The following is a 20228-nucleotide window of genomic DNA, read 5'->3' as shown; positions in this document are numbered from 1 at the left end:
TAATTCTCTAGGCCTCCTAAAGGGCACAGTATACATACCCTATCCCCTCCCTTGGACAACACCCTGATAGCTAGAGGGCCTTCTTTCTTATAAGCTTTGTTTTCTCATTTGACTTCATCTACTTGAATGAAGTCTTAAGAATAGACTGGAGAGATGGCTGCTCTTCCAGAGCACCTAAGTTTGATTCCCAGCATCCACATGGTGGCTCACAAGCTGTAGCTCCAGTCCCAGGGCATTGGATGCCCTCTTCTGGCCTTTGCAGACACTGCATGCACACGGTAACCAGATATACATGCAGGCAAGCAAAACAGCCATATATGTAAAAATAATGAAGTAGATATTAGGAGGTCAGGCCTCCACATGTCAACACTAACTGGATTCCAAACTGCCTTCCTAACAACCAAAATCAGATCAAGTCAAAGAACAGAAGGCAATGCTTCCTCTTCCCTTTGTAAAAAATTCAATTCTAAGACCATTAAATGCAACAAAGAAGTATCTGTATCAGTTGGAGTTGGGAGAACAGAGGGGTCGAAATGAAGGATAAGAGCCAAGGCAGGTGAGAAGGGCATCCATGAAGAGGTGGCAAGGTTGACTGTACCATGTCAAAGCCAAGGGCAGGCAGAGAACACTCATGACAAAAGGAATTTATTGAGATTTACACACAAGATAAACAAGTTATTGTTGGGCTGGAGAGATGGCTCGGAGGTTAAGAGCATTGCCTGCTTTTCCAAAGGTCCTGAGTTCAATTCCCAGCAACCACATGGTGGCTCACAACCATCTGTAATGAGATCTGGTGCCCTCTTCTGTCCTGCAGGCATACATACAGACAGAATATTGTATACATAATAAATAAATATTTTTTAAAAAGAGAGAAACAAATTATTGTTGAGGGAGGGGTAAAGAGCCAGTAACACCACAATAGTTACATACAAAAAGGAGAAGCAAAGTGCATCTATTAAGGATTATGGAAACCAAACCTGTAGTGTTGTTTGGAATTTGAATTCAATTCATGATTTCTGGTATAGATGTGGTGAACATGGATATGTAAATGTAGATATAAATAAAAATATGATAACAGCAGGTGGTGGCGGTGCACACCTTTAATCCCAGCACTTAGGAAGCAGAGGCGGGTGGATCTCTGCGGGTTGGAGGCCAGACTGCTGTAGAGAGGGAGTTCCAGGCAGCTATAACTACAGAGAAACCCTGTCTCAAAACAAAACAAAAGTACGATTATACACACACAAATAGATATAAATTCACACTGTAGGCATTGACTAAGGATGAGTTAACAACAATGAGCACACTTAGCACACAAGCGCCTTCCATACACAACTGTCCACTAAAAGAACCAGAGCTCCTTGGAGAAATGGCAAGAAACTTACAAGATGAGCCTAAGATATCCTATAAGAAAGGAAGCGAATGCTCAAAGAATAATAGAAACATATCAAAGGGACTCAAAAGCTACCTTGAGAGGACTCCTCTGTTGGTCAAAAAAGAATGATGGAAATGGATTATAATGTAATGAATAAGCCAGAAAACCATGAGTTCATAAAGATTTAATAAATCCAATTAAAACAGAACCCTTATTAATTACAATAAGAAGGAATTTTATAATAGAAAAGATGAGCAGACATCATCTTACACAACTGGTCAAAATAAGCATCACTGCTAGTTGTGGCAGCACACAACTTTAATCCCAGCACTCAGGAGGCTGACACAGGAATACAAGGCCAGCTTTGTACACAGTGAGATACAGGTCAGCCAGAGTTACATCATGAGACCCTGCCCCTCCCAAACAAAAGGCATCAATAATGGGATAAATCAAAATCACATGTTACTTGACAAGATGAAATGAGAACAAAGGATCATTTCTGATATCCTGCTGAAGAAGAATAATATGAGCCCAAGTGTAAGAAAGTATCAGACAAACCCTAACAGAGGAACAATACATCCAATAACCAGTCCATAATCTTCAAAAATATCAAAGTTATGTGTGTCAAGGAAAATATACCAAGTCTAAAGGAGACTACAGACTTGATAACTTGATGTAAACCTGGTGTGGTACAATGGTCTGTATCCTGTCAATTATGTTTTAAATAAACACTGATTGGCCAGTAGCCAGGCAGGAAGTATAGGCAGGACAACCAGACAGAAAGTAGAGGCAGGGCAATGAGAAAAGGAGAATTCTGGGAAGAAGGAGGTCCTATCTGCAGTCCTGGTTCATCCACAGAAGAAGCAAGATGTGACTGCTCTGCCAAATAAGTACTGAGCCACGTGGCTAACACAGACAAAAATAATGGGCTAATATAAATTGTAAGAGTTAATAAGAAGCCTGAGCTAATGGGCCAATCAGTTTATAGTTCATGTAGACCTCTGTGTGATTTCTTTGGGACTAAACAACTGCAGGAACTGGGCAGGACAGAAAACGCCCGTCAACACAAACCAGTGATCAACCCCACCCTTTTGCTTTACTAAGAACATTCCTGGGACAATCAACAAAACTTGAATGGGATTTGTTGACTAGATAGAAGTTAACATATCGATGTGAATCATCTAATTTTGATAGTTGCAGTTAGGTAAGAAAAGAGCCTGCTTGTAGAAAATACACATCAAGTATCCTTAATAATAGGACATAAGTTCAGGACCTTAATTCTCAAATGGTTCAGAAAAGAAATCTTTGTATTGCACTTCTGATTTTTATGTAAATTTGGGTTGTTTCAAACTTTTGTTATTTTAAACACCTTCAAAACTCCAGGTACAGGACAGGTGCCTGAGTTCAGGGGCCCTCAATGCCACTGAGTCTCAACTGGAAAAGCTACCATCAGTGCCCTTTTGAACTGTCACTCTGGCCTCACACAGCCCTCTCAGGAAACGCCTGGTGATTCCTTCAACAGTAAACCACCTGCTCTTGCCTGTGTTAGCAGCTTGAGGTTTCTTTTCCATTGATGTTTTTATACTTTGCTACAAGTGTGCAGAATTTAAGTCTGTAGCTCCAATATCAACTGGGACTTTGGAATCTGGTTGAGGTGAAGAACTCAAACAATCTATGACTCTCTATATTTCTGCATACCATTTTTTATTAGAGAACAAAATTTATTCACATTTATTCTCAAACACCCTTTCCTTCTAGCAAATTAAAAGTAGTAAACAGGCCACAGTAAAAGAAAAAAAATGAATGACTTTCATCTCCAAATGAAGGGCTCAGCTCCCCAACAGGGACAGGGAGGGGTAAATAGGGACTGCCCTGAGGCCAGTCCGATTTGGAGAAACAGGCCTGTGCCACAGCCCCTGGAGGATGGTCTCTGTGCAGAGTATTTACACAACAGACACCAATGGTTCCTCTGCAGCCATTACTGTCTATCAGGTAAATAACACATGTGCCAAGACACACATTTAATGAGGGAAATAATATGCCTTTATAAAAAGACTCAATCTGTATTTACCTGAGAGACCAAAGAAGCACCAAATCACCAGATTAGTGGAACCACAGAGGAGTCGTTCTGGTGTCTTGGGTAAATAGACATTTTATAGCCTCCATTACTGGAAAGGGAAGGGAGGGAGAGAGGGAGTCATTCTTCAACATCCACACACTGGCTAGGGGAAGCTTCAGATAGGACAAGCTGAGGAGTCCATCAGAAAATGTTGTCTCCTGACACTCCACCTCCTCAGCCACACACACTTGAAACCTCTGGGAGCACATGGGTCTATGCCATCCCTGGATCCAACACACACCATTCAAAACCAGTTGTGAAGCAGAAACTATATTTCAAAGAAATTCCACAGTACTAAGTTCACCTCACTCAAAAGCCTGGGCCACCCAGCTTTAGCTTCCCACTCCTGGGAAAGACATTATGTTATGCTAGGATGACTTAGCAATTATACTCAAGTACCCAAGTCATAGAAACAACAAAGATACCTGTCTGGAACCTATTTGGTCCCATGCAGCTAAAAATAGCCCGAGAAACATGTAAATAAACTTCATGACTTCAAAAGTCATACTACTGTGTGTGTTAGTAGAACACGCCTTTAATCCCAGTATGCAGGAGGCAGGTGGATCTCTGAGTTCGACGCCAGCCTGGTCTACAAAGTGAGTTCCAAGACAGCCAAGGCTACACAAAGAAACCCTTTCTTGAAAAAAATAAAAAGCAAACCAAAAGTGATACTACTCAATCAAATACACCTTTACTGCCAGAGCACTTCTGTGAAAATCAACAAGGAAGAAACCTTAAGAAGCAAACACAAGCCAGCCAGCCAGGGAGAAGCCAGAAAGAGGAAAGGTAACCCAAGACTCACTAGACAAGAAAGAGAAATAGCCAGGCATGCTGGTGCAGACCTTTTATCTCAGCATGCAGAGTTAGAGGAAGGCAGATCTCTGTGAACTGGAGGTCAGCCAGGGTTACATAGTGAGCCCTGTCTCAAACAAAAAAAGGAAAGGAGGGAAGGAGGGAAGAGGGGAGAGGAAGAGAAATAACCAACCCAAGAGTTCAACGTCAGGGTTCCAGAGTGTTGCGCGTTCCAATGCAGGAAGCAGGTCTCAAACTCAAGCTTCTCTGCACTCCGGTTAGTTTGCTAATGGCTACACTTAACAAGTGTCAGCTCCTAGCAATTGCACCACTTTCTGATAGCTCCAGGATGGGAAGGAAGCAGCACAAACTCTAATAGGGTCCTCATCTCAATGGTACACTCTCCTCTCAACACCCCATCTCTGCCTGGCCTATAGCTACAGTCACTGCTGCTTCCAGACAGGGCTAGCAGAGCTCTCTGATATCAGGAACAGCTGCTAATCCCAAATCATCAGCAGTGCTGATGTCATCAAAAGCCATCTTAGCAGCTCAAGACAACACACTAGTACAGGCTCAGTCAAAGGGAGTTATAGTCAACACATGAGAACAAAGAAAGAAAAATGAAAACCTATTATAAGTCAGGCACTGTGCTAGTAAGTTACATATTTTGCCTCATTTAATCCTCTAACCATCATGTAAAATAGTAACTGCATTCCTATCTTATACACAAGGAAACTGGGGCTCTACTTTCCTTTTCCACGCTCAGTGGCTCATGTCCCTACCTGATTTCACAACACTAATAATTCATATCACCTTCAATTAGTTCTCTGAGGTAAGGTGGGATTTTTAAGAAAAATATAACTTAGCCTTGAGCAATAAAGAAATATAAACCATCCAGATTTTGTGTGTGTACATGGAGAGAGAGGTGTTTATTTTTTAAAAAATACACTTCAGCCAGGCATATGCCTTTAATCGGAGCACTCAGGAGGCAGAGGCAGGTGGATCTCTAAAGGCCAGCCTGGTCTACAGAGCAAGTTCCAGGACAGCCAGAGCTACATGGAGAAACCTTGTCTCAAAAAAAAAAAATAATAATAAAAATACACTTCAGCTTGAGCACAAAGCAGCGACAGTTAGGGGCACCTTGAATTAAAATAACTGCAGTACAGTACAAGGACCTCCGAGCCTCTTCCCATACACAAGCCCAGAGGTGTGACTCTCCCCACCTTACAGAGTGAGAAACTCTTAAGGAGGTAGAGGTACAGTCAGCTCTTGCTCAAGTCCCCAAATGCGGTGCTTCCTTCTACAAATTTGGGTCTTGGCAAATGCTGCTCCCTCTGCTCTGGAAAGCACTGCTATTTTTCACCAGCAAATTAACACTTTCTTTGAAACCCAGCTAAACCCCACCCTTTTGTATATTTCTCTGACACCCCATGATAAAGTCAATGGTTTCCATGTGACCCAGTAGCACAGTTTATTCTAACGTAATGACTTATCATCTCAATAGATGCTGACACTAAGTACCTGTCTCCTCTGCTACTAACAATTTTCAAAGACTCCGTGAGGAAGGACAGAGGTAGCAACAGAGCTCTGCACGCATGTGCATGTAAAAAGAGGCATCCATGTGTGCACAAAAGCATATCTTGTAACTATTTTCTTGTTAGGCACTTTCATGCATTTCAGATTGTCACACAGCTTCAAAGAGGAGCACTGTGTTTTAATCTAAATGGTACATGAGTTCTAAAAATCTGGAAACAGAGTTGGTTTCTTAAAAGCAACAACTATATTTTATTCATTTCTTTTACTCCCAGCACATAATCGGGCACAATTAAGAAAGTGAAGACTTGCTAAATGAATCATATCCCCAAAGTCATGGTGCCAACTACTCCAGAAGTAGAACATGCTAGACAGAGCACAGCCAAACAAAGCTAGCTAGCTTCCTTCCACCCCTTCTTTCCTTTCTGCCATTCTCACAGCTCAAACATTCTTACTCAGAGAGAGAGACGGAGGGAGACAGAGAGGGAGGGAGGGAGAGAGAGAGGGAGGGAGGGAGAGAGGGAGGGAGACAGAGAGGGAGGGAGGGAGAGAGAGAGGGAGGGAGGGAGGGAGAGAGAGAGGGACAGAGAGAGAGGGAGGGAGGGAGAGAGAAAGGGAGGGAGGGAGGGAGAGAGAGAGAATATTGCCTTGGTGCCGGAATACTATTAAAAGGATTAATTTAGGGTCCGGTGTTTGGACTGTCACATCCAATCACTACACACAGATCTACAGCTTCCCAAATCAGACTCATGCAAAAAGGAATCAATGGCAAGGACACAGAGGGTCTGAACAGGCATACTAATGGTGCCAGCGGCCAGCTTTGACACTCCCATAAATTATCTGCCTTTTGATTTTACCTGTAGCTGTGGGGCACAAGGCACAATTTTGAACATATCAAAGCAATCCCTTCTAACCCAAGGCTCCCCAAGGAATGGACCCCAAAGGAGGAAGAAGCTAAAACAACAACCCAAAGGGAATCTGCTTCCCAACAGGTCTGGCCCTCAAAGTCATCAATTAAAACCCAACAGAACCAAATAAATAAAGCAGGATTCAAATAAAGTCTAGCAGAATGGATGGAGCATCAACACACTCTACAATGACTATGCATCTCTCGCTCAAGGGAAGAGAAATCACAGCAATCAACTTGCACAATTTCATCTGGAGGCAAGTCTACACTAGCTTTAACAGTCCCTTACACTGTGATCTTGGGCAACTCAATTTAACCTTCTTTGGTAGCAAGAAAACCAAAACAGACCACAAGGCTTATTTCCCTGAGTGGGACAGAAAAGTAACAAAAGCACTCAAGAGGCACTTCACAGAGATGCAGGGTCAGTACTGTGGCAACACCAATATATGATCCCGAAGAGGGAGGAAGGTTAGTAAAGAGGGTGAGTCTTGGGATGCTGCTTAATCCTAAAGCTCCACACTTTATTCATGGCATGTGGTCTATGGAACTCCTACGATGTGCGAATTTTCCACAGTGAAAATTCATGCCTTGCTTTAGTTATAGCTGCCTCCTGTGGATCGGCTGAGCTTTTACCATGTGGACACAAGGAAACTGTGCAAGCACAAAGCTTAAGAAGCCAAAACTCCTATCAGCCAACTACTTCCTGCTTTTGGGCAGAATATTAGTAGTAGCACCCGCCTTTAATCCTGGCACTTGGGATGCAAAGGCAGAGAGATCTCTAGGAGATCGAAGCTAGCCTAGTCTACATAGAGAATTCTCATAGTGAGAGCCTGTCTAAAAATTAAAACAAAGAAAAAAAAACAGTATTGATACAATACTAAGAGTTTCCTCTACATCATTAAAGCCTTTAAACAGTGCTATTAAATCCTACTATCTCCATTTTAGACAGCAAAGTGAAACTCAGAGAGGTAAGTGGCTTGACCAAGATCACAGAAACACCACTATCAAAAATCTGTAGGCTTCCCTCCATCACTGCAAGTACGCTGGGGCTCACAAAAGAGGAAGAACGAGGGAAACAGAGTGGCATTCTGACTGTAAACTTTCCACACTCAACAAACAAATGAATTGGCTTCCTGCTTGAGACACACCATCACAGTTGATCTTGTAGACATTTCCAAAATCAGGCATGGGTTATCAATCTGCTACAGGCCAGGTAAGAATAGACCAATAGAACATACAGAATGAGGACAACTGCCTAGAAAGCTTAGGAACGCAGATCAGTTTCTGTGCATACAGCTCAAGTAATGCAAGCTATTAAGCAAGGATCCCTAAAATGAAGATCCCTCCAAGGGTTCCATTCAGGCCATACCTCTTTCAACAGAAGTTTCCAAAAATATTTTAATTCACTGTATGCTGACTCTCTCTTTTGCAATCTGTGAAATAGTAGCTGGCTAGCATTTCCAAGAAATTCTCTAGTGGACACCTTTTAAGTGTCATTAGAAAGACATGAAATTAGTTAAGAGAATTAATACTAACACTAACACTAACACACACACACACATACACACACACGAGTTCAATTATACTTGATATGGTCCTTAAGGACCACAAAACTAACCATAAGGGGAATAAAACTGCTACCCCCAACTCTTGACTGTTCTGCTTCCAGTTTTATCTGCCCCTTCAATCCATTCTTCATACTGATAGCAAAACAAGTTTTCTACAACACAAAACTCCTAATTATAATCTTCATCTTTTTTTCCTTTTTCTTACTGTTTTGCTTTGCAACACAAGCTTGCCTTGAATGAATTAGCAGTCCTCCTAAATACAGGAGTACACCACCACCCCGAGCTGCTTACAATCTTTCAGTGGCTTCTTACTGTTCTAATTTAGAGGTGGGCAAACTATGGTTCATGGGCCAAATCCAGCTGCAACCCACTTTTATAAATAAAGTTTTACTAGAACACAGTCATTTCCACTTTCACAGCATCCACAGCTGATGAAAAGCTCGCTACAAGCTGTACAGCTGTAAAAGAGTCACAAAGCCTCAATATCTATTCCTGTCCTTTCTAGAAAAGCTTGCTAACCTTTAGTCTTTTTAACTGCCCCAACCTGCCCACCTCCCAGCACCATCTAAACAGTTTCTAAGGCCCAAGCCTCTGCTCACCTTTCCTGCTTCACTCCCCATCTGCCTTTCAATTACACTGACCTACCTCAAACTCAACAAAGCTCTGACACTTGGTCCGTCAAGTGTTTAATTCTAAGTAAGGAGGCTGATTCCTCTGAGAAGCCATCCCAGAGTCTACAAGCCCAGGTTGGGGTCACTCCCGTAGACCCAGGCAACCTAGGTCCCTTTCTTTAGTACTATTGGGTGTATCATAACTGTTGCATTACTATTGGTCTCTCCTATGGATCTGAAAGTTTTTTAATATCATGGGCAGTCTTGTTTATTACTGTAATCCGAGCAACTAGCAAAATGTCTGGGTCCTAGTTATTGAACAAATGACTCCCAATTCCACCTTTTTACTAAGTTCAGGTGGAAGGAGGTGGGAGCTCACCAGCCATTCGCTCAAAGGTGACACACAACTCAAACTCAAATATATCACAAGAGCCACACGTGAGGTGGTCTTACGGTTGAACTAAAATGAATATGTCTCAGAATATAGGGCTATTCCAGCGATACTCAATTACCCTAAAGGTGAGGTACTCATGAGGTGTCTATCAAAGAAATCAAGGCTAGGCACAGTAGTCCATGCTTATAATCCAGCTACCAGGCAGAGTCTGACACAGGAGCATCACCAGTCTGAGGCCAGTATGGTCAATTTAGTTAAGATCAAATATAAATTTTGAAAAAGGAGAGAGGGGGGGGGGAGAAGGAGGGAGAGAGAGGAAGAAGAGAGGGAGGGAGAGAGAGAGGAGAAAGACTAGGAATTTTGTTCAGTGATGGCATGCTTGCCTAGCACGTTGCAAGGTCCTGGTACTGAGGTATTCCCAGTACTGAGAAAAATAAAAAAATAAACAAATCATGACAGAACTGGAAAGTCTAAAGTCTAGATCATTCATCTCCAACTCTTACTCTACAGATTGTGGTAGACTTCAGTTGCAGGAAACTTGAGCACATGCTACTTTATCAGAAGCTACAGAAAAATGCAATCTGCACCAGGCCCCATCATGTACCCACCACACCCAAACAGTCAGACACCAAACGAGATCATGCAACAGGATTCTCACCTCTCCTTACTTCGAAGATGCCAAGACTGGCAGCTGGAGACGCTGAAGGGTCTGTGAGAGCTGGAAAGCCCCAATGCTGTGGACAAACACATATCTCTGCAACAGGTATATTTCAATTCAAGGGTTTAAATTCTCATTAAGGGTCACTCTCAAACTCATAATGAATTCAAACTTTGGAATATATAAAGACAATGGTACTACAGACCTTTCAGATGCTATCGACTGATATATATATAAAATATACCTATATATGTATATATGTGTGTATATGTATGCATGTATATATAGGTGTGTAATACACATATATGGGTGTGTATATATATATATATGAATTGTGAATTTCACATGTTCTCTGATATATTGTTCTTCCTAAGGAAGTTTATTTTCTAGAAATAACAAATATTCATAATATCTGAGCCTCAACTAAGAAAGATGGTCATGAAGCGATGGCTTACTGGATAATTTCAGAATTCTATCAAACAAGGACACAAGGCTAGCAGTATTCAGAACTCAGGAACTGGGGCTGAGCCAAGACTGAAGAGAAGGGTTCATTGCTACAAACCTATAGGCAGTAACTGGAATAGAAACACAGATCAGGAAATACTTTCAAAATACTTCCAAGTCAGCCTCAAATTCTAAGAAAGTCAAGCTAGCCAAATCCCAAATCAACACATCAAGGAAGCTAAGCATAGGTGGTACATGAGGAGGGGCCAACCAGGGCTACACATCAAGACCATCTAAAAAAATAACAATTTTTTAAAAGTATCAAGGAATATCTATCATATTTATCACCTACTTCAGATACTCTTCAGGACAAGAAATCACAGACATGATCTTTTAAGACAGTGAAACCCTGTGCACAAACATCTATTGATTGGAGCCAACATATTCCTGTCTGCCATTCCACACACTTAAGACTCGATTCTCTCCTGATCCCTCCCCACCTTATCCCATACCAGAGTAAACTTTCCAAAAATGAGATGGAATCAAAGCACTTCTATCTGGAAATTTCAAGTTTGAGGGAGAGCTCTTAGGCAAGCTCTATGACCTAGCTAGCTGATTATCTGCATGATCTTGGGGCAGGAATTGTTAATGAGCTTTTAATTTGGAGTGCTTAAGTTGCCAAAGTGCTCTGAGCTCCAGTGAAGCACCACAGAATCCATAAAGGAGCCTTATCAATCACCTCCCGGCAGCTCCCTTCCCCCACCCAGCACCTGCCGACCGTCAGCCAAGTGGCTTTCTAACCAAGATCACAGGCACACATTAGTGGAGTCACACTCCACGTCACTGTTTATAAATTGGCTTTTAAATGGTGGGGGATTCAAGTATAATATACTTAAGGTCCAAGAACAAGCCCACTAAAACAAGGTCTACTGTGTACGATAAAGTCAGAATAAAGCTGAATTTGATGAAGCCAGTTTCTGGTACAAACCCCACAGTCAAAAATCATTCAGCCAATCACAACCTACTACAGTCAAATAGACTATAGTCTTTAGCCAATGGGATTCATGTTTCGCTGCCCTTAACACTGGAAAACCGATGAAACGCACTAGCAAATGCATGCATAAAAATGGTCAGAGACAACTGTTGGTCCTAGTCATTGCAAAATCCTTATCCCCAGATGAGGGGCCCCATATCCAGCATCTTCCAGGTCAACATCCAACATCCCAAGTCATGCTTTGTTTTAAGAAAACACCTGTTGCTGGGCCATTTGCAATAAAGGCATAAAAAAAACTACCCAGATTAAGGTCCTTTCTTCATTATGACCACCATCATTACCCATAGCTTGGGGCTTACAAGGAAGTAAAGTGCTAACGTGTGTTCTGGGATGCGGAGGGGGTACTCTATATATCTACTAATTCCTTAATCTATTTCTATTTTCTCTGGCCAAATCTCCCTTCTTCTCCAGTAATCTCAAATTAGGCCCCTTCATCAACTCATCCCACCTATCTCGCAAAGCCCAGCTCCACCTCCAGCTCCCCCTTCCCCAAGTTAGAACATGCATCCAGGGTGAGCACACGGGCCAGTATTCCAGGCTGCGTGAAGTGTGCGCGCCACGACCCACACCCCACATGCATTAGCCAGGGCCCAAGCTAGGGGCCCTCTCAATCTCACCCACCCCAGGGTGTTGCCCCCAGTTCGGGCCCATCCAGGTCCAAGGGAGCGTAAGGGGAGGGGCAGGGGGCCAGGAGACCAGCCCTCCTTCCCAGGGCCGCCCCCGCCCCCCGTCAGCTGCCGGAGAGGCTGTCGCCATGGCAACGCCCCCTCCTCCGGGCCAGCGCGGCAGGCTCTCTCCAGGTGCAGGCCCCGACGTCTCCCTCGGCCTCAGCAGGCTGTTGGAGCAGTTGATGGCAGCGGGCACGGCCCGCGCCGCCTGCGGCGCTGACCAGGCAGAAGCAGAGCCAGCTCCGCCCGCTCCCCACAGCCCGTTCCAGGCCGCCTCAACAGCGGCAGCCAGCACCACGAGTCCACAACACACCGACTCACCTCCGCGCACTCTGACCCCGATCGACGCGGTGGACGGGCGGGCGCAGTAGCCAACCGCTGAGCCCGCTGCTGGCACCTTTGGCCAATGAACTACAATGAGGCGGGGCTTCTTCTCCCCAAACGCTCTCTCTGCCGCCGACATGCGCGCTAAGGTGTGTCAAGATGGTGACTGTTGGCGCTGAGCCTTGTGGGACTTGTAGTTTGGAGGAGACACGTCTTCAGAAGAGAAGGGGAGGGTCACTTCTGAACAGTAAAAGGGATTTTCTTAAAAATAAATAAATGAGAGTAATAGTAAAATAAACCGAAAACTTCGTCAGGCTTAGAATCACACAGATTCTCTACTTGTTTTTCCCTCCTTCACTGTAGGCACACGGTGAGTATGGGCTCAGGAGGTGTTTTCTTTAGGCAACACCTTCTGTGATTCATTCGTCAACAAGTAATCATTATCTACTTTCTGATTACGGACCTGTGGGAGATCTGGAAAGAAGGAAGGCGTCTTCGGATAAGAAGAAAATGCTTAGATTTTTGAAGGGCCTCTCAAAAGGAAGAAGCTATTGGCTTGTTCAGGTCCCCCTAGAGGAAATGTCAGGGTTAAAAGGATTCCGGCCATAGCTAGGGAGGTGGGGGGTGGGGTCGAGATGTAGTTTCTCCAGGCAGCTGGGGAAAATTTACACCTAGAGGGATGGGTGAGTGTCTCCATCTTAGCTATGCTTCTCTGGGAAGTCATCATACCACGTTATGAAATGGGAAAGCTTCGGTCTTAACCAAGCCGCTGATGATTTTGACATCCTCTTAGTCAGATCCATTTTAGGAGCCATCTTCAGTTCCCAAGCTTCTCTGTCTGCCACCTGCTATTTTCACTTAAAAAACAGTTGGTATCAGTGCTGGACCCTGCCACCTCTGAGATCTTAGCATAATGATTCCTGTCTGCGCTGGAAATGCCTGTAATCCCCGTATCAGGGAATGCCTTCTTTAATCTCATCCACATAATGGGTAAGGTGGTTCTACTGTGAACCTACAGAACTGATCGCGGTGCTTTACAATTGTCGTCTCCTTGCCATCTTTCTCCTGGGAATTTAAACTCGCTTAAGATAGGTATTATTTCCATATCGTTCATGCTGCATCCAGCTATAACCCAGTATAGTGTCAGCGAGAGAGCAGCTATGCAATAAAATGCTTGTGACAAATGAGGGAGCAAACAGAAGCAGAAACAGATATCCTTCATTCCCAAGGCAGGAAAGTGGAGGCGTGATTGCCTGTCCTCCAATTCTTGGAACTGAAACCAGGGCCTCTTCCTTTTATTATTACATAAACATTAACCTAGGTTGGCCCAGTTGTCAACACGTGTTTATAATTCAGTATTGGGCACTGTCTGTTGCTAATGATTAAATGGTAAGACATATAAAACCCGTATCCTTGAGGCAATTCTCTATTGGAAAGTGAATAGAGAGGGATGGACAATGGAACAAATAAATATATACAAATAAATATAAAAATAAGACAACTAAGAGGTCATTAGATAGCCTCTTCTTTTGGGTTTCAAAACACCATGACAAAGCTCAACTTGGGAAGGAAAGTGTTTATTTTCCTTATACTCACACATCACAGTTCATCATCGAAGGGAACCAAGGCAAGAACTCAAGGAAAGAACCTGGAGGCAGGACCTGAAGCAGAGGTCACAGGGGAACACCACTTTCTGGCATTTCTTTGTAGCTTGCTCACCCTGCTTTGTTTTGTTTTCGAGACAGGTTTTCTTTGTGTAACAATCCTGACTGTTGTCCTGAAACTTGTTCTGTAGAACAGGCTGGCCTCAAAGTCAGCAAAGACCCACCTGCCTCTGCCTTCCATGTGCTGGGATTAAAGATGTGCGCCACTGCCACCACCACTGGGCTCAAGCTGCATTCTACTAGTACCCAGGACCACTAGCCCAGAGATGACACCACTCACAGTGAGATGGGCACTTCCTCACCAATCACCAATCTGGTGGGGCATTTTCTCAGCTGAATTTCCCTCTTCCCAAATGACTCTAGCTTGTGACAAGTTGCCATAATATTCGTCAGAACAGATGGCCTTTCCTGTTTCTGGTCTGTCCTGAAAGCAAAGTGGAGAGTTTTTGTTTGTTTGTTTGGCTATAAGAATAAAGTACGGCTAGAGAGCTCAATGGGTTTGGGGGTATTTTGTGACATTTGCCACTGCCAAACCTGACAACTTGAGTTCCATACATCAAGATTTGCATGACTGAAGCTGTCCTTTGACCTCTACAGGCACACACTCACACACACACAAGTAAATTTAAATTTTATTTTATTTTCAAAAAGAATGAAGTAAACAAAACCAGATGTGGTAGTTCAAACATGTACTCTCAGCACATAGGAGGCTGAGGAACAAGGTTCTTGAATTCAAGGGCAGCAAGTTAGGGTAGAGACTGAGACTCTATAAAAAAAAAACAAGCAAGCAACAAGAAAGATAGGAAGGAAGGAAGGCAGGAAGAAAGAAAGAAAAGTCTCTTTCGGTGTTGTGGTGCACGCTTGTAATCTTAGCATTTAGGAGGCAGAGGCAGGATGATCTCTGTGAGTTTTGAGGCTAGCCTGGTCTAAATAGCAAGTTACAGGCTAGTCTGAGCTACATAATAGGGCCCTGTCTTGGAAGGAAGGAAGGAAGGAAGACCATTTACCAATTTAGAAGCATGCAGGCGAGACAACAAAATTCCCAAAATTTAAAAAGGATACAGAAAATATCAAGCGAACAGGAGAGAGGTTAAAATGAGAGACTTATTTTAAGATCTAGCCCAAACACCACCCTCCATGTAGCCTTCCATGTGTGACTGCCACCCAGGGTGCACTCCTTCCTTTGTGGTCTTCTAGGACTCAAACGTTCAGCTTCCAGGACAGCTCTAAGCCATAAACTCTCTTTGGACAAAGACCATGAAACTATATTCAAACAGCAGAGCATAACGGACAATGAGGACTGCTGAGAAGTCAACAACAATGGCACTGGGTTTTGATCCTACTGCACGTACTGGCTTTGTGGGAGCCTAGGCTGTTTGGATGCTCACCTTACTAGACCTGGAAGGAGGTGGGAGGTCCTTGGACTTCCCACAAGGCAGGGAACCCTCACAGCTCTTCGGGCTGATGAGGGAGGGGGACTTGATTGGGGGAGGGAGAGGGAAATGGGAGGTGGTGGCAGGGAGGAGGCAGAAATCTTTAAGAAATAAATAAATTAATTTATAAAAAAAAAAAGAAAAAAAAGAACTTGGTATATACTTAGCACCTTACAAAGCTGCCCAATGCTTTGTAAGCTTTTAGGTCTCTCAAGCCTTGGTTCTTTAGTATGGCTCTAGAGCAGGACTTCCTAAACTTTTCCACTCATGACCCCCCCTTTTTTTTTTGGTTTTTTGGTTTTTTAAGAGAGGGTTTCTCTGTAACTTTGGAACCTGTACTGGAACTCGCTCTGTAGACCAGGTTGTCCTTGAACACAGAGATCCACCAACCTCTGCCTCCCAAGTTGCTGGGATTAAAGGCGTGCGCCACCACTGCCCAACTGATAGCCACTTTCTTTCTTTCTTTCCTTTTTTTTTTTTTTTTTTTTTTTTTTTTGGTTTTTCGAGACAGGGTTTCTCTATTTAACCCAGGACCACCAGGCCAGGGTGACACTGTTCCCAGTGGGCGTGGCCCTCCCACCTGTACCATCAACCAATACAATGCCACAAAAGATTTTCTCACAGGCATCTTCCCCACTGAGTTTCCTTTCCCAGATTATGCAGGTTTGTGCCAGGTTGGCAGAAAAGCCAACCAGGACATAATGCTTAGCACCATTTCAGAGATGGCTGAAAAATTATTTAGTGGTCTTTTTATATACACATAAAATTCAAGTCAGCAACTCAAACAGCAATTTTTAAAATCAAACATTCTAACACACTACAACCCAAAGATAAACTCTCTTGACACTTACATGGACTAGGGAATGATAGGAAAATAGTAAAAGACCTTTTTCCCATAATTAACGCACCAATGCTTCTATTAGAGCAGCACACTTTACCTGTGCAGTAAGAACACTGCTGTTCATAAGCTACAGCTGTCTTGAATCTGAGCGGAGGTGTTTCACACAGCATTGGTTGGAGCTGGGTGGTGTGACAACAAGCACAGTGCAGAGCTGTACGTTGCATGTTTAAGGCCAAGGCTGCAGTGCAGACCCATGTTACAACATGAATGAGCATGTCCAGAAACATCTCAGACTCTTTACACATTTGATTTAAAAATTTTTTTTTGGCCATTTCACATTCAGAAATTTTTTTACTATTGCCATTTTTTGTATATATCCCCAACCCCCAGCAATCTGTCCTATTACCCTTATTGGGGGTCATAGCTGACAGTTTAAGAATCTGGGCTCTAGGGCTGAAGAAACTTAGAGGACCCAGGTTTGATTTCCAGCACCCACATAGCAGCTCACAACTATCTATAACTCCAGTTCCAGGAGATCTAATGTTCTCTTCAGGTCCTACATACAAGTGGTACACAGACATGTATGCAGACAAAACACCCATAACATTTAGAAAAAGAAGGAAGAAGTAGGAGGAAGAGGAAGAAGGAGTCAGTATGAGCTGGGCCCTAGAAAATAGAGCAGAGCCTGTGACTAAGCTTTATATACTGAGATTTAACTGGGAAGTCTTAGCCAGGGAAGAGAGAATAAGGAAGGAAGAAATGAGGCTGGAAAGGAGGTATTTTGCTGCAAGTATGTCTGTGTGAGGGTGTCAGCTCTTAGAGTTAGTTACGGTTGTGAACTGCCATGTGGGTGCTAGGACTTGAACCCAGGTCCTCTGGAAGAGCAGTTAGTGCTCTTAACCACTGAGCCATCTCTCTAGCCACTCTATTTTGGCTTTTTTGTTCTTTTGGGGGCCCTCCACCCAGCTCCCAAATAAATCACGTATGGAGGCTTATACTTTCTTATGAATGTCTGGCCTTAGCTTGACTTGTTTCTTGCCAGCTTTCCTTAACCTACATTATCCTGCCTATCTTGTGCCTCCGGGCTTTTCCCTTTCTCTTCTGTAAATCTTACTCTTACCCCGTGGTTTGCTATATAGCTGAGTGGCTGGCCCCAACGTCCTCTTCCTCCTCTGGCTACTTCTTCTTTGTGCCCAGATTTCTCCTATATATTCTCTCTGCCTGCCAGCCCCACCTATCCTTTCTCCTGCCTTGCTATTGGCTGTGTAGTTCTTTATTAGACCATCAGGTGTTCTAGACAGGCAAAGTATCACAGCTCCACATAGTTAAATAAATGCAACATAAACAAAAGTAGCACACCTTAAATAATATTTCCCAACATTTCCCCCCTTTATCTTAAATAAAAATGAAAGGTTTTAACTTTAACTTGTAAAACTGTATACAGTAAGAACAGTTCTCAAGTACAGATTACATTCACAATGTCCTGAATTCCAATTCATTTGTGTCTGGTAAATTTAAAGAAAATACTCCATAATCTAGCTTATTATAGTAAATCCAAAATTTTATATCTAACTTACTTTCTATCATATCTAAGGAAAATTGCAACTATAACTATCTAGTCTTCAACTCCATCAAAGGCACCAGAATGTAATATTATTTAAGGAAACAAAAAGCACATTGCAAACAACTTCCTAAAACTCTAGAAATGACAGAGACATCTGACTTCCTGGACAGTCAGCCACGATTTCTCTGCAATGTTGGAGCATCCATCTTCAGCCTACAGACTCAGTATCTGGCAGGCAGGAAATTTGAGAGGCTGTCCCACCTCTATTGGCCGTTTGTCAGTCACTTTCTTCTGTGTACTGCAGTTTCTTCTGTGAAGCAGGAACCCTGAATGACCATCCCCCTTTGGCAAAGTTCTAAGGTCACTTTCCTGTGAGTCCTGCATGTCCAGTTTACACAACATACTGTCAAGCAGTCCAGGCAAGAGCAGCTTCTTTCCCAAATGGCTAGCCTTGCCTCATTGAAAGCAAACTCCATCCCAAATGGCTAGCCTTGCCTCATCGAAAGCAAACTCCATAGAAGTGTCTTTGATGCCTATCATCTCTGAAATTGGTGCTGCCATGAACAGATGTATCTCATTGTCATGAAAAACTTTAACAACACTTTTTAAATGACATATTTACATATTCTATAGGTCTTTGAAGTATTGAAGACCATCTATTTAAAATTATCTACTTAACCTAGAAAACATAGCTAATATATCTACAAAATTGATCATTATAAATGACTAACTACTGACCTATGTTTCTTGATTTCCCATATAGTTTATAGTAGCTTTCAAAAACTAGAACTTTACCTTACATTTTTAAATGAAATGCATAAGTACAACATAATAAGCAACAGTAGAAACATACACACAATATGTGGTAATAAAAATAACCTTAAATTTTCATCAATATACAAAATCCCTTTAGATAAGAGTAGAAACATATATAAAGTGTAACAAGAATAACTAAATTTTTATTAATGTACAAAAATCCTTTAAACAAAAGTATAAATATATATATATATACAATGTGTTGTAACAAAAATTACCTTAAATTTGTATCAATATACAAAACTCCTTACAAATACAAAATATTGCCGGGCGATGGTGGCGCACGCCTTTAATCCCAGCACTCGGGAGGCAGAGGCAGGTGGATCTCTGTGAGTTCGAGACCAGCCTGGTCTACAGAGCGAGTTCCAGGACAGGCTCCAAAGCTACAGAGAAACCCTGTCTCGAAAAACCAAAAAAAAAAAAAAAAAAAAAAAAAAAAAACAAATACAAAATATTTGAGATCATCAGTTGTCCCTTAGTTTATAGTAGATTCAATAATCTACCCTATTATTTAAGATAGATTCAACAATCTATCCTTCAGTCCTATCATTCCAAATCCCCCCTTTTTTCTTTTTCCTTTTTCCTTTTTTTCAAAGAGATCCCTGAATGTAATATCATTTGTAAGATTTCCTCCCTTGCCAATACCAGTAGCAATTAATAAACAACTCCCATAAATGATGACAAGCATCCCTAACCCACCAAATGACCAAATACCATCCTCCCTGTTGTCTGGGGGTGATGATACCCTGAAAAAACTGAAATGTTGGCCATGTCCTGAGAAAACCAGCTTCACGCATTGTTTAATAGGAAAACGCAAAGCTTCTCTGAAAGACTGGCTAAAGTTATCCTATGAGACCGGACCCTCTTAGCAAGCAACTTAGAGTTGTCCTGAGCGGTTTGTAGTCCTATACTGATCATTGGGTGGTGTTTATTGTCTTAATGGCATTATTGTGAGTAAGAAAAATAAGCCACATAAAGATGGAAAATACACAGAGAGTCTGGATTATGTATATTATTGTGTTTTCTTTGAATTTTTTGACTGCTAAAGAGCTACATAACAAGAGACATTTCATTGTATGGACTGCTAAGTTAAACCAACATAGAGGTATCTTGAGTTCAGAATTTGAGTCTAAGGATATGTTGCTTTGGAAACACAGAAGATGAGAACCTGTGGATTAATGGTTTGATGGACCAATGTGGTTTGATGGACCAAGACGCCCCCATCAGGTCACTGTGAACACCCCCCCCCCAAATACTTCACCCAACAAAAAACAGGAAGTAGTTTGGAGAGAACTATGCTCAAAATCCCCAAATACTGTTTATAAATGTTTGTTTACATTTAAAGGGGGATGTGCTATAGAGATGGATACTTTGCATTGGTATGGATTTTACTTTATTGATACAAATTTAAGGTCAATTTTGTTATACTGTGGATGTGTATTTCTGATCTTGATTAAGGTATTGTA

General features: G+C 42.5%; 1 protein-coding gene across 5 annotated transcripts in view; it reads right to left on the bottom strand.

Annotated features, from left to right (window-relative positions):
• Window positions 1-12443, bottom strand: part of Eri3 (ERI1 exoribonuclease family member 3) — a 131896-nt gene extending 119453 nt beyond the window's left edge. The window contains exons 1-2 of one of the 5 annotated variants that reach the window (XM_075946505.1): window positions 12074-12443; window positions 9955-10030 (exon numbers count right to left, since the gene is read on the bottom strand). In XM_075946505.1, coding sequence (XP_075802620.1) covers window positions 9955-10030; window positions 12074-12208 — 211 coding nt within the window. In that variant the 5' untranslated portion in view covers window positions 12209-12443. Of the gene's footprint in view, window positions 1-9954; window positions 10031-12073 lie in introns of those variants that run through there. The other 4 variants (XM_075946506.1, XM_075946504.1, XM_075946507.1 and 1 more) reach the window with 4 other exon arrangements.
• Between the last annotated feature and the right edge of the window lie 7785 nt (window positions 12444-20228).

This window comes from Microtus pennsylvanicus, chromosome 13, assembly GCF_037038515.1.
Source record: "Microtus pennsylvanicus isolate mMicPen1 chromosome 13, mMicPen1.hap1, whole genome shotgun sequence".
Lineage (NCBI taxonomy): Eukaryota > Metazoa > Chordata > Mammalia > Rodentia > Cricetidae > Microtus > Microtus pennsylvanicus.
Note: the sequence above shows the minus strand (reverse complement) of the source record. Positions and strands in the feature narration are given on the sequence as shown.